This window comes from Cetorhinus maximus, chromosome 7 (assembly GCF_964194155.1).
Source record: "Cetorhinus maximus chromosome 7, sCetMax3.hap1.1, whole genome shotgun sequence".
NCBI classification, from domain to species: Eukaryota; Metazoa; Chordata; class Chondrichthyes; order Lamniformes; family Cetorhinidae; genus Cetorhinus; species Cetorhinus maximus.
The window spans coordinates 3452713-3480061 of record NC_135885.1 but is presented as its reverse complement, the minus strand read 5'-3'; the positions used below and the strand labels follow the sequence as shown (position 1 = coordinate 3480061).

The 27349-nt window shown below is 47.3% G+C and overlaps 1 protein-coding gene across 1 annotated transcript in view; it reads right to left on the bottom strand.

Annotated features, from left to right (window-relative positions):
• Positions 1-1826: 1826 nt before the first annotated feature.
• Positions 1827-27349, bottom strand: part of rnf169 (ring finger protein 169) — a 28565-nt gene continuing 3042 nt past the window's right edge. The window contains exons 2-6 of the mRNA XM_078544978.1: positions 19946-20022; positions 9975-10148; positions 8260-8378; positions 7440-7539; positions 1827-6043 (exon numbers count right to left, since the gene is read on the bottom strand). Of these exons, the coding sequence (XP_078401104.1) occupies positions 4964-6043; positions 7440-7539; positions 8260-8378; positions 9975-10148; positions 19946-20022 (1550 nt within the window). The 3' untranslated portion in view covers positions 1827-4963. The remainder of the gene's footprint in view (positions 6044-7439; positions 7540-8259; positions 8379-9974; positions 10149-19945; positions 20023-27349) is intronic.

Genomic DNA, 27349 nt, shown 5'->3' with positions numbered 1-27349 from the left:
AGTGTTATCATTGAGTATCTTATAAATCTCTAGACAGGGACCAAATTATCAGAGTTGGGTCAGAGTTATTGCAGTATGATGCCCAACTGTACAGAATCTGATTTATGCCTCATTAAAGTATTGTACATATTTACACAAACTATCTGACAGCCTCCAGCACAGAAAACTTGCATTTGTAAAGCACCTCGTCACATCCTAGGGTTTATCAAAACAAAACTTCCAAAACTTTTAAAATGACTCCAGCTATGTCGGCACACTGCAAAATTCACCAAAAACAGAGAGGTGAATGCCAGCATAATCTGCTTATTGGTGGTGTTGGTTGAAAGGGGAATTCTGGGCAGGACATCAGAATTTCCTGGTCCTATTCAAACAGGGAATCCAAGAGACAGTTTAATGTTCCTCCAAAAGATGGCACCTCCTATTAATTGTATCAGTTAAGTGCACACAGGTGGAGGGCATTGATTGGATGGTCACGTGAGCACATATAAAGAGACACTTACTGACACGAGAGTGGAGTCAGGAGATATATACCTGTAATGTTTCCCTCTCGAATAAAGTAAAAAATTTGTTCTGGCTCCTTCCTTCACTAACTGGCTATCAGGAATATGACACCAGCACTCCCCAAATAACTGCACTGGGAATGTCAGCTTTGATTAGGGGCTCAGGTTTCTGGAGTAGGACATGAGCCTACAGCCTTTTGACTCTGAGGCAAGAGTGCTCCCTACTGAGCCAAGCTGACAGCCTCTTCTTTTTAATTGTTGTTTATTTTGCCATCGCTAAAGTGGAGACCCAGACTGATGCAAATGTTAACCTAGATAGTCTGATCCTCATTACTTGCATGACAGTAATAGTCCATTTGGGTTGCCCCTTGTGTTAAAATGTGAGTGCAGCTCCCACAACACTCAACAAGCTTGACACCAGCCAGGACAAAGCGGCCCTGCTTGATTGGCGTCACATCCACATCATTCACTCCCTCCACCACCGACGCACAGTTACAGCAGTGTGTACCATCTACAAGATGCACTGCAATAATTCACCAAGGCTCCTTAGACAGCACCTTCCAAACCCATGACCACTACCATCTATAAGGACAAGGGCAGCAGGCAGATGGGAACACCTGGAAGTTTCCCTCCAAGCCACTCGCCATCCTGACTTGGAAATATATCGGCCGTTCCTTCACTGTCGCTGGGTCAAAATCCTGGAACTCCCTCCCTAACAGCACTGTGGGTGTACCTACACCACATGGACTGCAGCGGCTCAAGGCGGCAGCTCACCGCCACCTTCTCGAGGGGCAACTAGGGATGGGCAATAAATGCTGGCCCAGCCAGTGAAGCCCACATCCCATGAATGAATAAAAAAAAACGATTAAATACTCAAGTACTGTAACTCTACCAGTGCCGCCTCAGCCCAGAAACACTGGGGCTGGGATTCCTCAGTGCCCTGGGGTGAGGTTTCTCACTCTCCTCTCTGTCCAGCCTTCTCCAAAATCTAAAATTCTTGCATTTATTTATACAAACTAAAGCATATTAATAACTTTATGCAGCAGAAATAAATTCAATTACAATGGAGCCTCCATTGCCCCACTCCAATTATCTGCTAGGATACAGGACTTTTTCACAAGCCTATCATAAGTTTTCATTGCTGTGCTTTACGACACAAGTAACATCAATCCATAGGGACCTATCAACACCCAACTTGTAATATCTGGGGGAGGGGTGGGGGATGGGAAAGATAATGGAAGTTTCAGCTTTTTTGCCACAGAACAATGGAGACAGACACCAGAAAAAGCAAACGAGATAGACTGGACAGAGTCTTTTCTTTATATATATATATATATATATATATATACAGACAGACACAGACCCCTCAGTTCAACTCCCTTTGACACCAATTTCTGTCAAGGTTCAGCATGAAATTTCGCTCTGTGCAAACGTTGGTTATGTGACTGCTTTCTGCTTTTCTGAAAATTATTCTTCAGCAAATTCTTTTCCTTAAAAATTATTATTTTTTATATATATATATATATATATATATCTTTTTGGCAAATATTCCTCCTCGAAAGAATTTAAACGGGTTAGGAGGAGCCTAAGTGCTTTACTGGGTTTAGTAGAAAGTGTATTAACAAAATGTCCACTTGTTTCATTAGTTCAATATTGTTTTCATACAGAAAATCTCTTCATTTTTTTCCACATCGTTACAAAAATAGTTAGCCCTTGTTTTGATTTCCCAATCCAGCGTAGGAGCCAATACAGGAAGTAACTCAAATCGACAAGAGTTTAAATAATGAATTATCACAATACAACAAATACTGGGTGTAAACAAGACACACATTCAAGAGGCAGATGGGGGAAGGAATAAAGTAGGATGGGGGAGGCAATGTGGGGTGTGAACACTGGCATGAACCTGCAGCACCAAATGGTCTGTTTCTGTGCTGTAAAGTTGATATAACCTCATGAGGATAAGTCATGTACACTGACACCTGGTTACCTGCAGGTTCTATCCCTGATCTCCTCCCTCCTTTGATTATTTGCATTCCAAGTTCACATATTAACAGGTTTTGCCCCAGAGAATAGGTGCAGGTGTGACAAGGCAGCAAGTACCAGGATCTTGGCACCTCTTCATGCATCTCGTGTGCCTCAGGAGTCATTGCCCTAGCTGCCAGATCAAAGATAGGCAAAAATTGACCTTTTGAATGGTTGCCAGATTCTCAAGTTGTTCCTCACTTATTTCTCACTCCAGAACACATCCACATTTAGCACCAGAAGGCTGGGATAGCTGTGCAGGAAGGGGAGGGGAAGCAGTAAAGTTGGGGAGCTCTAGGACAAACTGCCAGTAAACTGCTTGAATATCAATAATGGCAAAACTACTGTTTTGTTTTAAAACAAACTCCAATTCTACAAAATGGTGCAATGCTGGGATACAATGAGTAAAGAAAAAAGCATGGCTGCAGAGTGGCAGCAGATGCTGTTATTCTCTGCACATCTGCGTCAAGCAGAAACAGCAAGGACCTCACTCAAAGGAATAGGGAAACAGAGGAAAAGGCAAGTGTCACCCTTCATCCCTGCACCCACCCCCCCCTCCCCTCCCCATTCCCAGCAAGGAAATCAGCAAGCAGCCAATTCTGACTCTCCCTTTTCACTAAAGAGGCATGTATGAATTGGAGAGGGTGGAGAAAGCAACTAGTCTATGTATTGGCCTGAGAGTTAAGAGAATCGGAGAAAGTCAAGCCCTACGTCGATGTACTCAAAACCCAGAGATTACAGAGTGCTCAATCAGTGCCGACAGCTCAATATGTGTACCAGGTTACTTTATCTGCAGGTTTGACAAGAGGCACAATGTCTAAAAAATATTCAAAAGGAAGAACCCTGGCAACTTTCTATAAGCATGGCAAGTACTTATTACACTGCTAGACTTAAAGTATTAAACAGCACAGTTAAGGTGAACTGGACTAAGCCAAAGCTACTCAGCAGGTTCAGTGGAATTTCTGAAAAGTACAAAATTTTAAACAATGTTATGAAAATAAACTCTTCACTCAAAATGGTGATTTAACAACCTTCATGGAGCCAAAAGGTTTAGGGGGAGTTCTGGATACCAGCTCAGTGAGTTGCAGTTCTAGGATTCATTGTACCAAACAAGCTTTTCTAGTTTATCCTTAGTTATTCTCTTGGCTTCAGAGTAGCTCTAGCACAGCCTTACTCGCCTTAGACAGAGAGAATTATACTGGGGAGTGCTGTTATTATATAAATACACAACACATTGGTCAGATACACCCACTCGCAGGAGAGTCCTCGGAATACTAGAGAGTCACAGACGTAAAGGGGGTGGGGCAGCCTCCTATTCGATAGGAGGTCAGGAGGGCAACAAAATATCCGATCATCATCGATAGGTGGGATTCTCAGCCCTCTGTAAGGGTTTGGGAAACGATGGCCTCCCACACAGTTTCCATCATCTTACACAGAGGCTGGGGGACTGTTGGGGAGGAAATATTTCATCATGTTCCTCTGGCCATCATGATATGGGCTGGGGGGAGGCTTTATGGACCTGCTGGTCATTTCCTGCTTGTCAATTTCATCTGTTCGTAAGCTCCAGTTAAGCTTGGAGAAAAAAAACAGACGCAGCATCGGGATACAGAATTGCTGGGGGGGGGGGGAAGAGCAGGAAAGAGGAGGAAAAGGTGGCTCTTGGATGCAAAACAAACCCCTGACACCAGTTGCGACTTGGTGGATGGGGGTTGTGGGGAACGTGGATCTGTGCTCAGACCAACTCTGATGCGTTGTTTGAGTCAGGGACATGTGCTGACAGTGTTAAAACGCTCCTCTCAATATGGTGAGGGACAGATCAGTGAGGGAAGTGGAAACCAGGAGAAGAGGTTACAAAAGCAAAATTCCCCTCTTCCAACCCCAGAGATCTGATCTTTTAAAAGAAAACTATAGATTACAACGAGGTGACTTGTGGGTACAAGACCTGTGATGGGACTTATTCTACAGTCCATTCTCCACCCCCCCCCACCCCCCCATCCCTCTCCACCACCCCCACCACAACAATCTCACTCCAACAACATGGCCACAGTACTGCCCAGGGTAAGGGTGGGGAGAGGGAGGTGCTTGGCCTGGGAAGGGAAAAGGAGCCACCAACATGAATCGTGAATAATTGCATACTGCTCGTGTGATAAAATGGGGCGTTAAGGTTACATCAACCGCTCGGGGTTGGAGCTGGAAGCTTGTGACCTTGACTGATCCGTCGATTAAATTGCTCTCGGTCTCAGGGAGGAGAAGAAAATCAGACAGTGAAATCACAGTTAGCAATTCTGCAGCGACAAAGGATAAAGACCAAGGAAAAAAAAAACAGCAGGAACTGAAGGACTGTATTATTCCTGTATGGGCTGCATATCACAGACTGGGAGCAGGAGGCAAGATGCCCTGAGCAAAGCAGAGCAGAGAGGGGATAAACCATCCCAGTCCAGCTACTTTGCTTTGAAGTTGGTCTTTGTCCGCAGTGCGTAACCATCCTCACTGCCCTTCTGTCGGTTAACCGTGGTCCGCTCCAAATCAAACCGTCGCTGCAGCCTGAGCGCCACCTTCCGGTCTTCCTCCTCCTGCCGCCTGTGGTCCAGAGAAGTGGGAGATGCCAGGTTGGTGCTGCTGGTGTCCCCTGGTGGGTTCCACTTTGCCCGTTTGATTCTGGACGCTGCCGTGTGCTTGGTCTTGTGGTGTCTCTTCCTGCCGCGGTGCGGCTGGGAGGATGAGCCTTTTGCTCCGTTTCCGGCGCTGACGAGTCTTTTGCTGTGCTTCGGGTCAGAGTGGGTGGGAATCGAGCCACTGGGGTCATGGCGAGGCCCATTCTCCTGCCTTGCACCCTCTCGCCAGGCCACGCTCGACTCCACGTGGCTGTCCGTGAAGTTGTTCCACCCCTGGGAAACCTCGAGGCTGGATTCCGGGAGCTCACCAGATTCCGAGCAGTCCATGGGCCGGAGAGCACTTAGCGAGTCTAAATATCCGGGTCTCCTGGGGGAACAGGAGGGTGGAGCCAATTCCATCGCAGTGACCTCACACCCTGCCACCAGCCTGCCAGCAGCATCTTCACCCATGCACTCCCCGTCCTCCTCCTCCTCCAAGGTCAGGGTGCTTTTGGAAGCCATCTTCGCCTCATGACGGTCCTGTAGGATCTGGCCCCACTTCTCCAGGAGATTGGGGTTCACGTCATACGTGGTGGTGGTGGTTGGTCTGTGGAAGCCGCAGCCCAGGTTCCGGGGGGTGGACTTGACAATCTTGGGTTTCATCACTCTCCCATCTGGCAGTTTCTTGGGAGGGGTGCAGGGGGAGCAGATGATGGGCTTGAAATGGTTGAACTCCCCAGAGATGCTGTCATTGCTGTCAGGGCTGGCTGACCGCTCCCTCTTGCCTGGGCCCGATGGCGCTGTGTCGCTCGGGGGCCGCTTCTCCGAGCTCAGGTTGGGGGCAGAGTTGGAGCGGCTGTTTTCGGAGGACGCCAGGATGTTGATTACGTTGTTGGTGCCGAGTGAATTGGCGGAAACCGATGCTACCTGAAAATAAAAGGGAAAAAGACTGGAGAGGAACCATCACAGATAAAATCATTGCATAAAACACATCTGGAAACCGCACCAACACACTTGAAACTCGCCATCATATGGAGCAACTGATGAGAATCATATCAATTCATAGAAGAGGAAGCTGGGTGAGAAAGAGAAGGGTATGCACTAGGGTGAGATGAAGATAAGTGGGAGGAGGTTTATATGGAGCATAAACACCCAGCAGGGAGCTGCTGGGCTGAATGGCCTGTGCTGTAAATACCATGTAAATCCATGATAATCAAAGATATATGGGCCTTGGATGGGGTGCAGTGCATATTCATCAGAATGGTACCGGGGCTAAAAGAGTACAATTATGAGGACAGGTTGCACAGACTAGGCTTGTTTCCCGGGATTTAGAAGGTTGATCCAATAAAGCTCAAAAGGTCATAGGAAATAGGAGTAGGCCATTCAGCCCATCGATAAGATCATGGGTGATCTGATTGTGGCCTCAATTCCACTTTCCTGTCTGTCCCCCATAACCCTTGACTCCCCCTATCAATCAAAAATCTGTCTAACTCAGCCTTGAATAAATTCAGTGACCCAGCCTCCACTGCTTTCTGAGGTAGAAAATGCCAAAGAGAAGAAATTCCTCATCTCTATCTTAAATGGAAGACCCCTTATTTTTAAACTAGGCCCCCAAATAGTTCTAGATTGCCCCATGAGGGGAAACATCCTCTCAGCATCCACCCTGTCAATTCCCCTCAGAATCTTATATGTTTCAAATAAGATCGCCTCTCATTCTTCTCCACTCCAATGAGTATAGACCTCATAATCTGCTCAACCTTTCCTCATAAAATAACCCCTTCATCCCAGGAATCAGCCAAGTGAATCTTCGCTGAATTGTTTCCAATGCAAGTATATTCCTCAAGTAAGGAGACCAAAACTGTACACAGTACTGGTGGAATTGAAAGCTAGTCTCAGTTATGGTGACCATGAAACAATCATCGATTGTTGTAAAAACCCATCTGGTTCATTAATGTCCTTTAGGGAGGGAAATCTGCCGTCCTTACCCGGTCTGGCCTACACGTGACTCCAGACCCACAGCAATGTGGCTGACTCTTAACTGCCCTCTGAAATTAGCCGAGCAAGCCACTCAGTTCAAGGGCAATTAGGGATGGGCAACAAATGCTGGGCCTAGCCCACACGCCATGAAAGAATTTAAAAAATGGATAAACCAGATAATGAAATGCCCTCGTGCCCACTGGGAACTGAATCACCCATGTTTCCAAATGACTGGCAATCACTTCACCACCTTAAAAAAAAGGCGCAGCAAAGGAAATGCGTTGCGTGGCAAGTTGCCACAGCGATGCTATCCCAGTCACTAGGGCCCCGCTGAAACCGTGGATACCTTGGTTCTGCTGTCACTGCGAGGGGTCGGTCTTCGGTTCTGGTCATTTTCCACTGGAGTGCTCCAACTTCGACTCTCTTCTGCGTTGCCACTCAGCATACTGCAACAAGGAGTCAAGAGTGAGGGAAAGGCAGCACGAGGGGTGATAGGTTATCGGGGGTAGGTGGGATGCAGATTTCAGGTTACGATCTTATTAAATGGCGGAGCAGGCTCGAGGGGCTGAATGGCCTACTCCTGCTCCTTGTTCGTATGTTCATCCCAGGTATCTTCAACAACAACCCGCATTGATATAGTACCTTGAACGTAGCAAAACATTCCAAGGCGTTTCACAGGAGTGATTATCAACACAATCTGACACCAAGTCACATGAAAATCTTGGATAAAGAGGCAGGCTTTATTAAGCATATTAAAGGAGGAGAGAGAGAGAAAGAGAGAGAGAGAGAGAGAGAGAGAGAGAGAGAGAGACATGGAGAGGTTAGGGAAGAAATTCCAGAGCTTGGCATCCAGACAGCTGAAGGCATAGTTGCCAACAGTGGGGCGGTCAAAAGTGGGAATCCCTAACCGGCCAGAACTGAAGAACGCAGTGATCTCAGAGGGTTGTACAGAGATAGGGAGGGGGAAGGTGGCCATTTTAACACAAAGATGAGAATTTTAAAATCGCGGTGTTGCTGGGCCGAGAGCCAACGTAGGTCAGCCAGCACAGGGGCAATGGGTGAACAAGATTTGGTGAGAGTTAAGGGACAGCCCGCAGAGTTTCTGTTAATGGCCTGCTCCTTCATTAAAGCCGTGTGCTCGGCCAAGAGACCAGGGCTCTGGTTACCTTATAAATCGACCAGAAGTACTGGAACTCAGCTTGGTGTTGGTTCCTGATCCCCACTGTCGGGTAGTCATGCGTTTGACTGGCTCCTCGTTCTCTGAATCAGACATGTTGTCAGTAGCCTGCGGGAAAACAAAATCTTGAACGTTTCATCTCATATCTCAATGAACAAATAGTGAAACATCCCCATTAAAAAAAAGCCTGATAATCCCTGGGTAATACATTCACTGGAAGATAGTTTCATTTGTAAATTGGCTCAGTCGGTGTCAATCTATCCTCACATTCCAAGGACTTCAGCCGATAATCCAAGCTGGCACTCCCAGTGCAGTACCGAGGGAGTGCCCCGCTGCCGGAGGGCCCGTACCGAGGGAGTGCCCCGCTGCCGCAGGGCCAGTACCGAGGGAGCGCCGCGCTGCCGCAGGGCCAGTACCGAGGGAGCGCCGCGCTGCCGGAGGGCCAGTACCGAGGGAGAGCCGCGCCACCGCAGGGCCAGTACCGAGGGAGCGCCGTGCTGCCGGAGGGCCAGTACCGAGGGAGCGCCGCGGCGCCGGAGAGCCAGTACCGAGGGAGCGCCGCCCCGCCGCAGGGCCAGTACTGAGGGAGTGCCCCGCTGCCACAGGGCCAGTACCGAGGGAGCGCTCCTCTGTCAATTCTGCATTCTTTTGGATGGGATGTTAAACCGAGGCTCTGTCTGCCCTCAAGTGGACAGATCCCAAGACACTACTGAGAAGCTCGGGGGAGTTCTCCTTAATGTCCTGGGCCAACACCATCATTATTTGGACATGCCATCTGCCTGTCAGAGTTTAAGCTTCCCAACACAAATGGAAGACAAATTTGGCCTTTTAGTGAACATTCCTCCTCAGCCAGCATCAAACCAAATTAACTGGTTGTTCATCTCCTTCCTGATTGTGGTGTGCTGGTTTGCTGTCACGTGCCTTGATGTAATGACATGTGGCTGCCTTTGCCTGGGATGGGTTTTCAGGCATTCCAGCTATTCTTCTTCTTCCCCAACTTCCTTGGTCCTGAAGAGGTGATTCACTTTGGTTCTGTAATCTCACCAACACTTGCAGGCCTCCAGTAGCCAAGCACCAGCCCAAATAATGAGAGGTCAGCTATTTGATTGCAAGCGGCATTGCCATGGGGGCTTGTTCTGCGGAGAGACATGAACAGCCAGCAAGAAACTACATTTGGTCAGGGTAAATGGGAGCCAATAACTAGCTTGAACAACAGAGGTGAAATATATACCCCCATGACCCACAGCAGCATCAATATCTCACACCTCTGTTAATATGAGAAGCATCAGGGTCCCTCAGTGAAAGGTTCTGGGTCTCAAGTAGGCCATATTAGTCCTAAACATGGTATAAAACACTCAAAACTTTAAATGTTAGGTATTAGTATTGGGTGGTGCTGTACTTAAGTGCCAGCCATCTTAATCTCTAAATGCAAAGGCAAAACAGAGCCTCCCTCCCCTTACAGCAGAGGGGAGGAAGGGAGTGAATGAAATGGGGTGGGGGTGTAGGGGAGGGGTGGGGGGGAGGGAGTGGCAGGGAGCGAAACAGCGGGGAGGGGGCGAAGGGGTGGGGGTGGGGGGGGGGGGGGGGGGGGGAAGAGAAGGGCCAGAGGATAGGAGGATGGAGGAGAGGGAGAGGGAGAATGACCAAAGGAGAGCAAGAGAAAAGGGAAAATGAAAGGGAAAGACAGAATTTAAAAACACTCACAAATTCGCGACTCCATTTTCTCGCCAGCTCCTCGTCCCTCTTCATTTGCTCCACGATCGTTTTCTTTTTCTCCATTTGTTGCTTCTCTTGCTCCCCCTCGGCCAGAATAATCTGAATTATTTCCGCCGTGACCGTCTCATCATCTTCCTTCAAGCTCTCCTTCTCCGCCTCGTACTGGAAGGGGAAAAGGTTATAATCTGTCACCATAACCCACTTAACCCTCCCCCCAGCCTGCAAAGGGAGCTCAGGAGGGGAGGGGGGGGAGATAAATGGGTGCAATGAGGAGAGATCGGCATGAGGGGCAGCACACATTGTCACTATTAACAAAACGGATTCAAAATCAAGAATCTGTCATTTATCCAGCAACTTTAACCTTGCAAAACACACCCCACGTTGTCAAACGATCACACTCCTGTGAAGCAATGAGTCACATAAGGAGATATTCAGGTGGGTGACCAAAAGCTTAATCAAAAAAGGTGGGAGAGGTTTAGGGAGGGAATTCCGGAGCTTAGGGTCCAGGCAGCTGAAGGCACAGCCTTCAAACGGTGGAGCGATTAAAATTAGGGATGCTCAAGAGGCCAGAGCTGGAGGTGCACAGATATCTTGGAGGGTCACATATCTCGAGGACAACGTACCCTAGAATTTATTTCTGGAGTGTATGGTTGATTTATTCAAGTGCGTGGCCCCTTCAAATTTTTTTGTTCAGCTGCACACCGGCAGTAACTTAAAGGAACCTACTTGGGCATGGCTGCATGGATGCTCTGTGGCTGTGTAGCTAAAGAGGTAACATTGGTTGTGGGACCGGAGGTTACAGAGATTGGGGGGGCGGTGTGGTGGCGAAGGCCACAGATTCCGCCTCACAAAACGTAAAATTGATTTTCAGACCCTGCACTCTGCTAGCTCTCTCGCTGCACCATCAATGACTGCGTGTTGGCTCCATCCTTTTCCACTTTGCTCACTCCTTTCCTCTGACTATTCCCATTCTAGGAGGAGAGCAAACGTGAAATATTAACAGCAGGAATCGCAGAGTATGTAATCTCGGCAGCCACTCCATTATGGAGTGTTGGATTTTGAATGGGACGCTAACCCAAGGGACCTGCCTGAGTGGATGTATAAGATCCCGGGACATGAGTCATACACAGGACAGCTGGTACTTACCCCCCTGGTCTAAGTCCACACACAAAATCATTAAACTGGTCATCTCATTGCTGCTGGTGAGATCTTGCTGTGTGGAGAATAGCTGCAGCATTTTCCTAAATAGCAGTCTACCATCTACAGGATGCACTGCAGCAAATTCCCCTCCAAGCCACACACCATTTTGGAAATATATCGTTGTTCCTTCACTGTTGCTGGGTCAAAATCCTGGAACTCCCTTCCAAACAGCACTGTGGGTGTACCAACACCACATGGACTGCAGCAGTTCAAGAAGGCAGCTCATCACCACCTTTTCAAAGGCAACTAGGGATGGGCAATAAATGCTGGCCCAGCCAGCGAAGCCCACATCCCATGAAATAATTTTAAAAATTCAAAAATTTGAAGTAAAATTTCTATGATGCCAGAACATCCCAAAGCATTTTGTGGTAAGGTAGTCACTGTTGGATTACAGGAAACACAGCAGCTCATTTACACAGAGCAAGTTCCCACAAACAGTAATGAGGTAATGACCCAGATAATCTCTTTTTGTGATGTTGACTGACAGAAAAGTACTAGGCCCAGGACAGGAGTGAGAACTCTCCTGCTCTTCTTTAACATAGTGCCAAGGGATCTTTAAGATCAACCCAAGAGGTCAGACAATGCCTTGGTTTAATGTTTCACTTCTGGCAAAAGGCAGCATTTCTGGCGGCGCAGTCCTCCCTCAGCACCCACCCTCTGATAGCGCGGCGCTCCCTCAGCACCCACCCTCCGGCGGCACGGCACTCCCTCAGCACCCACCCTCCGATAGCGTGGCGTTCCCTCAGCACCCAGCCTCCGGCAGCACGGCACTCCCTCAGCACCCACCCTCTGATAGCACGGCGCTCCCTCAGCACCCACCCTCCGATAGCGCGGCACTCCCTCAGCACCCAGCCTCCGGCAGCACGGCACTCCCTCAGCACCCACCCTCTGATAGCACGGCGCTCCCTCAGCACCCACCCTCTGATAGCGCGGCGCTCCCTCAGCACCCACCCTCTGATAGCGCGGCGCTCCCTCAGCACCCACTCTCCGATAGCGCAGCGCTCCCTCAGCACCCACCCTCCGGCGGCACGGCACTCCCTCAGCACCCACCCTCTGATAGCACGGCGCTCCCTCAGCACCCACCCTCCGATAGCGTGGCGCTCCCTCAGCACCCACCCTCTGATAGCGTGGCGCTCCCTCAGCACCCACCCTCCGATAGCGTGGCGTTCCCTCAGCACCCAGCCTCCGGCAGCACGGCGCTCCCTCAGCACCCAGCCTCCGATAGCGCGGCACTCCCTCAGCACCCAGCCTCCGATAGCGCGGCACTCCCTCAGCACCCAGCCTCCGATAGCGCGGCACTCCCTCAGCACCCAGCCTCCGATAGCGCGGCACTCCTTCAGCACCCAGCCTCCGATAGCGCAGCGCTCCTTCAGCACCCACCCTCCAATAGCGCAGCATTCCCTCAGCACCCACCCTCCGACGGCGTGGCACTCCCTCAGCACCCACCCTCCGATAGCGCAGCGCTCCTTCAGCACCCACCCTCCGATAGCGCAGCTCTCCCTCAGTACTGCACAGGAAGTGGCTGCCTGTGTTTATGGGCTCAAGGACCCCAGGCCCTATTCGCTGCCTGTGTTTGGACTTGACAAATGGCAGAAACTCTACAAAGTTAGAGGTGCCGGGGGAGGTTTTTTTTAAACAAAGCACAGCAAGAAATAGTTCAAACTCATGCACAAGCCACTTATGAAGATCCACCTCTTTGGCATAACAAGCAGAATGGAAGCTTCAAGACGTTAACAGGTCTGACACAGAGGAAGTTCTGTTGTGCGGATGGTTGGGTTCGTTCTGAACAGAGTCCAGTTCCTGGCTCCCTTCCCACCTCTCCTCCCTGTACAGCTAGTCAGCCCTGGCCCCTCTCCAAGGGTGTCAGGAACATGCACAGACTTGTTTCCATAAACAGTCAGAGAGAAATAGAAGAGCAGATATGTAGGCAAATTTCAGAGAAGTGTAAACATAATAGGGTAGTAATAGTGGGGGTTTCAACTTCCCCAACATTAACTGGGTTAGTCATAGTGTGATAGGTTTAGAGGGAGCGGAATTCTTAACATACATCCAGGAAAGCTTTTTAAGCCAGTACGTAGAAGGTCCTACAAGAGATGGGGTGGTCCTAGACTTAATTTTAGGGAATGAAGCCGGGCAAGTGGTAGAGGTATCAGTGGGGGAGCATTTTGCAGATAGTGATCATAACTCCGTTAGATTCAAGGTTGTTATGGAAAAGGACAAGGATGGGCCAGAAATCAGAGTTCTAAACTGGGGGAAGGCCGATTTTAATAAGATCAGATATGATTTGGCCAGAGTGGACTGGGAGCAGCTACTTTTAGGTAAATCTGCGTCAGAGCAGTGGGACTCATTCAAGAAGGAAATAGGGAGAGTACAGGGCCAACATATTCCAGTAAAGACAAAGGATGGGACCAACAAATCCAGGGAGCCCTGGATGTCGAGGGTATACAGGGTTGGATAAAGAGAAAAAGGGAGGCTTATGGCAGATACCAAGGGCTCAAAACAGCGGAAGCCCCAGAGGAGTATAGAATGTGTAGGGGGGAACTTAAAAAGGAAATTAGGAGAGCAAAAAGGGGGCATGAAAAAATATTGGATTTTCCTTTATTTTACCTGCCAAAGTTATTTTACAAGTACATTAAGAGTAAGAGGATAACTAGGAAAAGAGTAGGGCCCATTAAGGACCATAGTGGTAAATTTGCGTGTGGAGCCAGAAGACATAGGTAGGGTTCTAAATGAAAACTTTGTGTCGGTGTTCACAAGTGAGAGGGACGATGTGGGTATGGAAATCAGGCAGAAGGACTGTGATATAATTAAAGAAATTAGCATAGAAAGGGAGGAGGTTCTAAGTGGTCTGGCAGGCTTAAATGGAGATAAATTCCCAGGCTCGGATGAAATGTATCCCAGGCTGCTGAGTGAGGCAAGGGAGGAAATAGCAGGGGCGCTGGCAATAATTTTCAATACCTCTCTGGCCACAGGAGAGGTGCCAGAGGACTGGAGGACAGCTAATGTGGTACCATTATTCAAGAAGGGAGGGATAAAACAGGGAACTACAGACCAGTCAGTCTAACCTCAGTGGTGGGGAAGCTATTGGAAGTAATTCTGAGGGACAGAATTAATCTACACTTGGAGAGGCAGGGATTAATCAAGGACAGTCAGCATGGCTTTGTTAAGGGGAGGTCATGTCTGACCAATTTGATTGAATTTTTCAAAGAGGTGACCAGGTGTGTAGATGAAGGCAATGCATTTGATATAGTCTACTTGGACTACAGAAAGGCTTTTGATAAGGTCCCACATGAGAGACTGGTAACGAAGGTAAGAGCCCATGAGATCCAAGGCAATCTGGCAAATTGGATCCAAACTGGCTGAGAGGCAGGAAGCAGAGGGTGATGGTCGAGGGGTGTTTTTGTGACTGGATGCCTGTGTCCATTGGGGTTCCACAGGGTTGGGTCCCTTGCTGTTTGTGGTATATATAAAACGATTTAGACTTGAATGTAGGAGGGTTGATCAGTAAGTTCGCAGATGACACGAAAATTGGTGGGGTGGTAAATAGTGAGGAGGATAGCCTTAGATTACAGGAGGATATAGAGAGTCTGGTCAGATGGGCTGAGGTAGCGGGACAGGTAGATAAGGTGATTAAGAAGGCATATGGGATACTTGCCTTTATTAGCCGACGCATAGAATATAAGAGCAGGGAGGTTATGCTGGAACTGTATTAAACGCTGGTTAGGCCACAGCTAGAGTATTGCATGCAGTTCTGGAATCCGCATTATAGGAAGGATGTGATTGCACTAGAGAGAGTGCAGAGGAGATTTACCAGGATGTTGCCTGGGCTGGAGAGTTTTAGTTATGAGGAGAGATTGGATAGACTGGGGTTATTTTCCCTGGAGCAGAGGAGATTGAGGGGGGGCATGGTTGAGGTGTATAAAATTATGAGGGGCATAGAAATGGTAGATAGGAAGGAACTTTTCCCCTTGGTGGAGGGATCATTAACCAGGGGGCATAGATTTAAGGGGCAGGTGGTTTAATGGGGCTGTGAGGAAGAATTTTTTCACCCAGAGGGTGGTGGGAATCTGGAACTCACTGCCTGAAAGGGTGGTAGAGGCAGAACCCCTCATAACATTTAAGCCATGGCATACAAGGCTATGGGCCTACTGCTGGAAAATGGGATTAGAATAGTTAGGTACTTGTTTGACCAGCACAGACTCGATAGGCCGAAGGGCTTTTTTCTGTGCTGTAGGCTTCTATGCCTCATAAGATAGGGGCCAGGCTTTCCACCAATTAAAAACCCAGTAGTTGTGTCGGGATAGTTGATAAAGACAACATTGTTGTGGAAGTTTCCAGATCTGTGGCCTTGGAGGAGGCCATTCAGCCCTCAAGCCTGTTCCAACATTTCATTAGATCACGCTGATCTGTATCTCAACTCCATTTACCTATAGCTCTATATTCCATTGTACTCCTACCCAAAACATCTATCAATCTCAGTCAGCAAATTTCCAAATGGCCCTCCACCCTCAACAGCTTTTGGGGGGGTGGTTCTCGGTTTCCACTCCCCTCTTTGTGTGGAAGTGCTTCCTGAAATCACCCCTGAATGGGCTGGCTCTCATTTTAAGGTTCTGCCCCGTTGTCCTGGACTCTCCGCCCACCCACCAACCCCACCAGAGGAAATAGTTTTTCTCTATCGACCCTATCAAATCCTTTAATCACTGTAAACACCTCTATTAGATCACCACTCAGCCTCTTGAACTCAAGGGAATACAAGCAAAGGTTCTGCAAGCTGACCTCACAATTTGCCCCTTAAAAGGCCAGGTAACATTCTGGTGAGTCTGTGCAGCAACCCTTCCGAGGCCAATACACTATATCCTTCCTGAGGTCTAGCATAACTGAAAACAGTTATTCTTGATGCTTCAGACAACTGATGCATACTTTCTCCTCTTTACACTCCAGCCCCATCAAGGGCCTTCATTCTATTAGCATTTTTGATTGATTTTTCTAGGCTAATATCGAAGGACTAGTCAGCCTATCAGTTGGGCAGGAACAGGGTTATTAAGGACCCCCTAACCAGTGCCTCCCACTGGGGAAGAGTGAGACAGACTCCATGCAAACTGAACTGCACCATGATGTTCCTCACCCAACAGCTCATCCAGGGTCACACATGAAGAAATGGAACTTGGTGAGAAGGGGAATTTTTTTTTAGTCATTCACGGGCTGTGGGCATCGCTTGGTAATCCAGCATTTATTGCCCATCAATAATTAGCTTTGAGAAGGTAAGCCACCTTCTTGAACTGCTGCAATCCACGTGGTGAAGTTAGGCTAGGAGTTCTAGGATTTTGACCAAGTCAGTGAAGGGACAGTGATATAGTTCCAAGTCAGGATGGTGTGTGGCTTGGAGGGGAACTTGTAGGTGGTGGTGTTCCCATGCATCTGCTGCCCTTGGCTTTCTAGGTGGTCAAGGTCACGGGTTTGGACGTTGCCGAAGGAGCCTTGGTGAGTTCCTGCAGTGCATCTTGTAGATGGTACACACTGCTGCTACTGTGCGTCAGTGGCGGAGGGAGTGAATGTTTCCGAATGGGGTGCCAATTAAGTGGACTGCTTTGTCCTGGATGGTGTTGAGCTTTGAGTGTGTGGTTGGAGCTGCACTCACCCAGGCAAGTGGGGAGTATCCCATCACACTCCTGACTTGTGTCTTGTAGATGGTGACAGGCTTTGGGGAGTCAGGATGCAAGTTACACGCAGTAGCATTCCCAGCCTCTGACCTGCTCTTATAGCCACAGTATTTATATGGCTGGTCCAGTTCAGTTTCTGCTCAAAAGTAACCCCCATGTTGTTGATGGTGGGGGACTCAGTGGTGGTAATGCCATTGAATGTCAAGTGAAGACAGTGGCTGATGGCTGGGGAGGCGGGCTGTTTGGGAGGGAATTGAAAGAGGGGAGCAAAAACAAAAAGCTCAGCTGGGCAAAAAGTGGGCCCAGAGAAAACAGCAGCCAGTAAATCATGCATCTTCTCAGCTCACTGTCTTCCTCTGCAAAAAAACATACTTGACTTCATCCTCACCAACCTGCCTGCCACAGATGCATCTGTCCATAACAGTATCGGTAGGAGTGACCACCGCAGAGTCCTTGGGGAGACGAAGTTCCGCCTTCACATTAAGGATACCCTTCATTGTGTTGTGTGGCACTACCACTGTGCTAAATGGGATAGATTTTGAACAGATCTAGCAACTCAAGAATGGGCATCCATGAGGTGCTGTGGGCCATCAACAGCAGCAAAATTGGACTCGAACATAATCCGTAACCTCATGGCCCAGCACATCCCCCACTCTACCATTACCATTAAACCAGGTGATCAATTCTAGTTCAGTGGAGAATGCAGGAGGGCATGCCAGGAGCATCACAAGGCATACCTAAAAATGAGGTGCCAACCTGGTGAAGCTACAACTTAGGGCTACTTGCATGTCAAACATCGAAAGCAGCAAATGATTGACAGAGCTAAGCGATCCCACAACCAACTGATCAGACCTAAAGCTGTGCTGTCCTGCCACATCCAGTCATGAATGGCGGTGGACAATTAAACAATTCACTGAGGAAGCGGCTCCACAAATATCCCCATCCTCAATGATGGAGGAGTCCAGCACATCAGTGCAAAAGATAAGGCTGAAGCATTTACAACAATCTTCAGCCAGAAGTGCAGAGTGAATGATCCATCTCTGCCTCCTCCACAGGTCCCCAGCATCACAGGTGCCAGTCTTCAACCAATTCGATTCACTCCACGTGATATAAAGAAACGGCTGAAGGCACTGGATACTGCAAAGGCTACGTATGGGCCCTGACAATATTCCGGCAATAGTACTAAAGACTTGCGCTCCAGAACTTGCTGCACCCTTAGCTAAGCTGTTCAGTAGAGCTACAACACTGGCATCTAACCGGCTATGTGGAAAATTGCCCAGGTATGTCCTGTACACAAAAAGCAGGACAAAACCAACTCCGGCCAATTACTGCCCCAACAGTCTACTCTCGATCATCGGTAAAGTGATGGAAGGGGTCATCAACAGTGTTATCAAGCGGCACTTGCTTAGCAATAACCTGCTCACTGACGCTCAGTTTGGATTCCAGCAGAGCCACTCAGCTCCTTACCTCGTTACAGCCTTGGTTCAAACATGGACAAAAGAGCTGAACTCCTGAGGTGAGGTGAGAGTGACTGCCCTTGACATCAAGGCAGCATTTGACCAAGTGTGGCATCAAGAAGCCTAAGCAAAACTGGAGTCAATGGGAATCGGGGGAAACTCGCCACTGGCTGGAGTCATACATAGCACAAAGGGAGATGGTGATGGTTGTTGGAGGTCAATCACCTCAGCTCCAGGACATCACTGCAGGAGTAGTGGTCAGGGTAGTGTCCTAGGCCCAATCATCTTCAGCTGCTTCATCAATGACCTTCCCTCCATCATAAGATCAGGAGTGGGGATGTTCGCTGATGATTACATAATGTTCAGCACAATTCGCAACTCCTCAGATGCTGAAGCAGTCTGTCCAAATGCAGCAAGACCTGGACAATACCCAGGCTTGGGCTGACAAGTGACAAGTAACATTCACGCCACACAAGTGCCAGGCAATAACCATCTCCAAAGAGCGAATCTAACCATCGCCTCTTGACATTCAATGGCGCTATCATCGCTGAAACCCCCATTATCAACATCCTTGGGCGGGGGGGGGGGGGGGGGGGGGGGGGGGCGCGGTGGTGGTTACCATTGACCAGAAACTGGACTGGAGTAGCCATATAAATAACGTGGCTACAAGAGTAGGTCAGAGGCTAGGAATTCTGCAGAGAGTAACTCACCTCCCAACTCCTCAAAGCCTGTCCATCATCTACAGGGCACAAGTCAGGAGTGTAATGGAATACTCCCCACTTGCCTGGACAAGTGCAGCTTCAACAATACTCAACAAGCTCAACACCATCCAGGACAAAGCAGCCCACTTGATTGCAATCCATCCACAAACATTCACTCCCTCTACCACTGATGCACAGTGGCAGCAGTGTGTACCATCTACAAGATGCATTGCAGGAACTCACCAATGCTCCTTCGAAAGCACCTTCCAAACTTGCGATCTCTACTACCCAAAAAGTCAAGGGCAGCAGACACATGGGAACACCACCATCTGGAAGTTCCCCTTCAAGGCACACACCATCCTGACTTGGAAATATATTATCGTTCCTTCACTGTCACTGGGTCAAAATCCTGGAACTCCTTCCCTAACAACACTGTGGGTGTACCTACACCACATGGACTGCAGTGGTTCCAGAAGGCAGTTCATTACCACCTTCTCAAGGGCAATTAGGGATTGGCAATAAATGCTAGCTTAGCCAGCGACGTCCACATCCTGTGAGTGAATTAAAAAATGCAAATGTGCTAGTGACTGCCATGACAGTGTGGGGCTCCTGAGCTGCACCAGGCAATGCTTAACACAGAGTTGACCACCATGGCACAAACCATCGTCTTATGAGACAGAAGGCTGTCAATGTACAGCATTGAATTGGTCACTGCCTGGCACTTGTATGACACCAATGTTACTTGCTACTTATCAGCCCCAACCTGAATAAACACAGGAAACATCAATGACAAATGGTGATCGTGCAACTTATTCAAGGTTGACTGGAAGGAGAGGGTGTGAAAGTCATTCTTCACCTCAGCAATCCCTGCTCCATGCCCCTCCCGTTTCCCTCCACATTCTGAAAACAGTTGAAGTAATTGAAGTGACAGAAGACAGTACCTGTCGGAGCTGGTTCTCAAACCCCTCCCGGACATCGCCTGCTTTACTCAGCACCAGGGGAGCACGGAACACAGGCTCTGCAAGTACAAAACAAAAAGGCAAACTCAACTCCCTTCTCACGAGGCACCTGAAGTGGCTGTCAGGCTTTGCCCATTTAAGCACAAGAACCATAGAATCACACAGCATGGGGGGGAAGTAAGGTCATTCAACCCATTGTGTCCATGCTGACTCTTTATCAGAGCTATCAAATTAATCACACACTGCTGCTCTTGCTGCACCACCCGGAAAGGTCCCCTATTCAAGTGTTTATCCAATTCTCTTCTAAAAGTCATTTTTGAATCCGTTTCCACATCTTATTTCCCCCTCTGGTTCTTTTGCCAATTATCTTCAATCTGTGTTTTCTGAATACTGACCCTCGTCAGCAGAAATGCTGCTACTCCCCATCATCTCTGCCTAATTCCCTTAGTTTTGAATACAGATAAGGTTTGATATAAACCCAAGCCTGCCTTTCACAGCAGGTTGTGGGGACTCTAAGGAAAAAAGGAAACTATTTCTGTGCTCACTGAGTGCAGAGATCGAAGAGTCACTCCTCGGAACGTGGCAACAGGGAGGAATTGGAGGTGCATCTACAACAACATAGTAAAATGTCCCACAGTGATTCACAGGAGTGTTATCAAACAACATTTGACACTGAGCCACAGAGGGAGGTATTAGGGCAGGTAACCCAAAGTTTGAACAAAGAGGTAGGTTTTAAGGAGTGGCTTAAAGGAGGAAGGAAAGATAGAGCAGTTTAGACAGGAATTCCAGAGTTATGACCTCAACAGCTGAAAGTACGGCTGCCAATGGTATGATGGAAATTGGGATGCTCAAGAGGCCAGAATTAGGAGGGTGGATGCTTTGGAGAGTCGTGGGGCTGGCGGAGGTTAGAGTTAGGGAGGGGAGAGGCCATGGAGGAAGTTGAAAACAAGGATGAGAATTGTAAATTCCAAGCGTTGTCGGACCGGGAGCTAATGTACGTCTACTCCTGTTAGCATCCTGTCTCCTCACCCTGACCCGGCAATGAGTCAGACATCAAAATACACCGAAGGACACCATGTCTGCGTCAGTTGAAAAAGTGTCCAACCTAATGTAGTGCCCAGGTCCGGGACTGCGGCCTGAAATACATCACATACTGAATTCCATTCGCAGTGGAAGATTTACAGTAGTGCAGTGGTTATGTTACTGGGATAGTAATCCCAGCTGGACTAAGAATCTTGAGAATGAGTCCCTTTTTAAGGGTTTGTAAACATCTGGAAATAAACATCTAGTTTCTCTAAGAGTGACCATGAAGCTGGTGGGTAGTCATAACAATCCATCTGGTTCACGAATGAACTTTAGGGAAGGAAATCTGCCATCCTTACCTGGTCTGACATACACGTAACTCCAGCCCCACACCAAGGTGATTGCCTCTAATAGCCTTCTGAAGGGCCTAGCAAGTATCACCACTGCCTCAAGGGGTAACTAGAGATGGCCAATAACTGCTAGCCTCGCCAGCCACATCCCAAGAATGAGCCTGGGGAAACTGCTTGGTTCAGTGCTGAATGGAGCTGATTTAGTGATTTCAGTAGCAATACACTAGAAGGAAAGAAAAATAAATTGCCCCGTATGCTTCCCGTCTAGTGTTTCTATCCAATTCCATAATCACCCAGCAACAACTCCGTAATCACCAACTCTCTCCATAACAACACAAATTTGGAAGGGAAGAATCTATGATCAACTGCCAAAGAGTGGTGGGTGGGTGGGCGGGGCGGGGGGTAAGAATGTGGGGAGGCTGGGATGGGAGGACAGGTGAGATGGGGTTAGAATGGTGTACCAGACATGTCCTGATGCATTTCCCTGAAATGCAAGTGATAACACAAAATGAGCAGCCACTCCTTCCTTTTGCAAATATACTGCATCAGTTCCGGCCACTGCAAGTCAGGATGGTTATATTGGCCTTGGGAGGGGGTGCAGAACAGTTTCACCAGAATAAATATTGAACTAAAAAGGATAAATTATGAAGACTGATCGCACAGATCTGACTTGAATTCAAGGGAGTACAAGTTATGGGGTGATCTAACTAAGGTGTCTAACATGATTAAATCAGTTGATTTGTCTTTACATTCCTTTCCAGGATGTGATTGTCACTGGCAAGGCCAACATTTAGTACCCATCCTTAATTTCCCTCGAGAAGGTTCCCTTGTTCTTCTAGATGGCAGAGGTCATGGGTTTGACTTGTGCTTTATTGATCGTGAACAGGCTTTGGGGAGTCAGGAGGTGAGTTACTTGCCTCAGAATTCCCAGCCTCTGACCTGCTCTTGTAGCTACAGTGTTTATCTGGATAGTGCAGTTCAGTCTCTTATCAATGGTAACACCCAGGATGTTGATAGTGGGGGATCCAGCGATGGAAATGTCATTGAGTGTCAAGGGGAGGTGGCTTGATTCTCTCTTGTTGGAGATGGTCATTGCCTGGCACTTGTATGGCACAAAAATTGTCTGCCATTTATCAGCCGAAACACCAATGTTGACAAGGTAAATAGAGCAAAACTATTTCCTCTGTTGGGCAGGGGGAGGTATAACCTTAAAAATAGAACCAGGCCGTTCAGGGGTGATGTCAGGAGGTGCTTCTTCACATGAAGAGGATTGGAAATCTTGCTTTTAATTTATTCTTTCATAGGACGTGTGCGTTGCTGGCAAGGCTAGCATTCGTTGCCCATCCTGCTAGGCCCATTTCAGAGGGCATTTAAAAGCCAACCACATTGCCGTGGATCTGGAGTCACATGTAGGCCAGACCAGGGAAGGGCGGCAGATTTCCTTCCCTAAAGGACATTAGTGAACCAGATGGGTTTTTACGACAATTGACAATGGTTTCATGGTCACCATTACTGACACTAGCTTTTAATTTCAGGTTTTATTAATTGAATTTAAGTTACACCAGCTGCTGTGGTGGGATTTGAACCCATGACCCCAGGGCATTAGCCTGGGCCTCTGGATTACTAGTCCAGCGACATTACCACAATGCCACCGTCTTCCCCCAAAAAAAGATGTTGTGGGTCGAATGAAAATTCCAAACCTAAGACGACAGATTTTTGTTGGGTAAGGATATTAAGGGTTATGAAACCCAGGCAAGTAGATGTAGTTAAAATACAGCTCAGCTATGATTCAACTGAATGGCAGAGCAGGCTTGAAAGGCTGAATGGCCACCTCCTGTTGCCTCCCAGGTTCCTAACAGAGACCACAGGTTTCATAAATATCTCCTCGATAAAGACACCAGAACAAGCAAGAGGCCCTAACTGACCAATCAGAAAACAATCAATGCTCACAGATCCATAAAGGACATAATGAGAATTCAATATCTCTCCTCTCACTTCAAAAGGAGTTTGACACTTTGTACGACATCACTGCTGAGCAGCTTCCAGCACTGCTCCCTGATTTCCAGGCATAATTGGAGGTCCAAACTATTCAATTTACACACAGATGCACAGAGCTGGGGTAGCACCTTTCACCATCTGAGCAGGTCCCAAAGCACTACACAATAGCTACTTTTATTTTGAAGCATAGCCACTGTTGATAATTAGGAAATGTCACAGCCAATTTGCACACAGCAAGGTCCCACAAACCGCAATGACCAAGTAATCTGTTTAAGTGAGTTGATTGACTGGTAAATAATGGATGGGACACTGGGGAAGAAGTTCCCTGTTCCTCAGGGAATCTAAAAATTGAGGCTGGCCCTCCCAGTGCAGTACGACGGGAGTGGTGCACTGTCTTTTGGATGAGACCTTAAGCCAAAGCCCTGTCTGCCCTCTTAGGAGGGCATAAAAGATCCCATCAAAGGAGAGCAGTGAAGTTCTCCCCACTACCCCCGCCAATATTTACCCCTCAAACAACATAACTTAAATGGATTATCTGGTTATCATATTGCTCGCTGTGGGATCTTGCTGCGTGCAAATTGGCTCCACATTTCCAACATTACAGCCGTGACTACACTTCAAAAGTACTTCATCATTTGTGAAGCGTTTTGGACTCTAAGTGTTTTGTTACACGTAAATGAAAGTCTTTCTTTTCTTCCAATAGTGACATGGGAACTTTTACATTCACCTGTGGAGGAAGGTGGGGCCTTGGTTTAACATCTCATCCAGAACACTACATCACCAACCATGCAGCACTCCCTCATTATAGGCAAAGGAAGAATCAGCCTAGATTAAGTGTTCAAGTCTCTGGAGTGGGGATTTGAACCCATGACCTTCTGAATCAGAGGACAGAATGCTACCAACGGAGCCATGGCTAACACAAAGCAGTAAATTTGAGAGACTGGAGTTAGTGGTGTGGGGCCTGTGCTTTAGGCAAATTTCATACTCACTCCAAGGGTCTCAGATTTGCACTTCCCATGGAGACTAGGCAACGTGACTTCACAAGAAATGCTATGATCTTGCTGTCACAGCCTGCCTCTAGAGACAGGTCACGCTGGGTTACATTGGTTGGGGCACTGGGGAGAACTCCACTGTTCTCCTTCGATGGGATCTTTTCTACCCTCCTAAAAAAGCAGACAAGGCTTTGGTTTAAGGTCTCATCCAAAAGACAGTGCAGCACTCCCGCAGTACTGTACTGGGAGAGCCAGCCTCAATTTTTACATTCCCTGAGGGCACAGGGTAGCTTCCCTCATTTTTAAATAAAGCTTGTATAATATTCAGCACTTTTTAAAGGCACTTATTTTAGCAGAAACTTATTAGTTGATGCATTGCTTTTAATTTTCCAAAACTCTCTGGATTCAGGGAAGATCCCAATAAATTGAAGGAAAGCAAATGTAACTCCATTATTCAAAAAGGGAAGGAGACAGAAAATGGGAAACTACAGGCCAGTTAGCTTAACATCTGTCATAAGGAAAATGTTAGAAACTATTATTAAAGAAGCTATCGCAGGGCACTTGGATAAGTTCAAAGTAATCAAGCAGAGTCAACATGGTTTTGTGAAAGGGAAATCATGTTTAACCAATTTATTGGAGCTCTTTGAGGAAGTAACATATGCTGTGGATAAAGGGGAACTGGTGGATGTACTATACTTAGATTTCCAGAAGGCATTTGATTAGGTGCCACATCAAAGGTTATTGCAGAAAATAAAAGCTCATGATATGGGGGTAACACATTGGCATGGATTGAAGATTGGCTGGTTAACAGGAAGTAGGCATAAATAGGTCTTTTGCAGGTTGGCAAGATACAACAAGTGCTGTTCCACAGGGATCAGTGTTGGGATCTCAACTATTTACAATTTATATAAATGATTTGGATGAAGGAATTGAAGGGATGGTTGTCAAATTTGCTGATGACACAAAGATAGGTAGGAAAGTAAGTTGTGAAGAGGACATAAGGAGGCTACAAAAAGATATGGATAGGTTAAGTGAGTAAGCAAAGATCTGGCAAATGGAGTATATTGTGCGAAAAGTGAAATTGTCCGGTTTGGAAGGTAGAATAAAAGAGAAGCATATTATCTAAATGGTGAGAGATTGAAGAGTTCTGAGATGCAGAAGGATCGGAGTGTCTTAGTGCATGAATCACTAAAGGCCAGTATGCAGGTACAGTAATTAGGAAAGCTAATAGAATGTTATCATTTATTGCAAGGGGAATTGAATACAAAAGTAGAGAGGTTATGCTTCAGTTATACAGAGCACTAGTGAGACCACATCTGGAGTACTGTGTACGGTATTGTCACCTTATTTAAGGATGTAAATGTGTTGGAAGCAGCTCAGAGGTTCACCAGACTAATACCTGGAATGGGCAGATTGTCTTGAGGAAAGTTTGGACAGGCTAGGTTTGTATCCGCTGGAGTTTAGAAGAGTATGAGGCAACTTGATTGAAACATATAAGATCCTGAGGGGTCTTGACAGGGTGGATGTGAAAAGGATGTTTCCTCATGTGAGAATCTAGAACTAAGAGTCACTGTTTAAAAATAAGGGGTTGCCCATTTATAACGGAGATAAGGTGAAATTTTTTCTCTCAGAGGATCAAGAGTCTTTGGAACTCTCTTCCTGAAAAGGCAGTGGAAGCAGAGACTTTGAATATTTTTAAGACAGAGGTGGATAGATTCTTGGTAAGCAAAGGGATGATAGGTTATCAGGGGTAGGCGGGATGCAGATGAGGTTACTATCAAATCAGCTGCGATCTTATTAAATAGGCTCAAGGGGCCAAATGGCCTACCCCTACTCCTTGTTCATGTGAAACATCTAAGCTTTCAATCTTCCAAAGGAATTCTGAGGAAGACTCATATTGGAATCACAGAATCTTAATGGCACAGGAGGTGGCCTTCTGGCCCATCGTGTCTGCACCGGCTCTCCAAGTGAGCGTTATGACCTAGTGCCATTGCCCTGCCTTTTCCCAGTACCCTTGCACATTGTTTCTATTCAAATAATTATCTAATGTCCTCTTGAATGCCTTGATTGAACCTGCCTCCACCACACTTCCAGGCCGTGCATTCCAGACCTGAACCACTCGTTATGTGAAAGTTTTTTCTCATGTTACGCTTGCTTTTTTTGCAAGTCACTTTAAATCTGTGCCTTCTCGTTCTTGATCCTTTTACGAGTGGGAACAGCTTCTCCCTATCTACTCTGTCCAGCCTCATCCTGATTTTGAACATCTCTATCAATTCTCCTCTCAGCTGCCTTCTCTCCAAGGAGAACAGTCCCAACCTCTCCAATCTATCCTCATAGCTGAAGTTTCTCATCCTTAGAACTGTTCTTGTAAACCTCTTCTGCACTCTCTCCAATGTGTTCACATCCTTCCTATATGGTGCCCAGAACTGTACACAATATTCCAGCTGAGATCTAATGAGCATCTTATATAAATTCAGCATAACCTCCCTGCTCTTGTACTTTATGCCCCTATTAGTAAAGCCACTATATACTTTATTAACTCTCTCCACTTGTCCTGCCACCTTCAATGATCTATGCACATATACACCAAAGTCTTTCTACTCCTGCATCCCCTTCAAAATTTCACCCCTTTTGTATTGTCTGTCCATGTTTTTCCTACCAAAATGCATCACCTCACATTTCTCCACATTGAACTACTTCTGCCACCTATCTGACCACTCTGCCAACTTATCCATGTCCTCTTGAAGTTCTACGCCATCCTACTTGCAGTTCACAACATTTACAAGCTTCATATCTTCTGCAAACTTTGAAATTGTCCCCTGCACACCAAGATCTAGGTCATTAATATATATCAGGAAATACCCCTGGAGAACTCCACTACAAACCTTCCTCCAGCCTGAAAAATATCCATTGACTATTACTCTCTGCTTCCTATTTTTCAGCCAATTTTGTATCCATGTTGCTACTACCCCTTTTATTCCACGAGCAATAACTTCTCTCACAAGTCGGTTGTGTAGTACTAT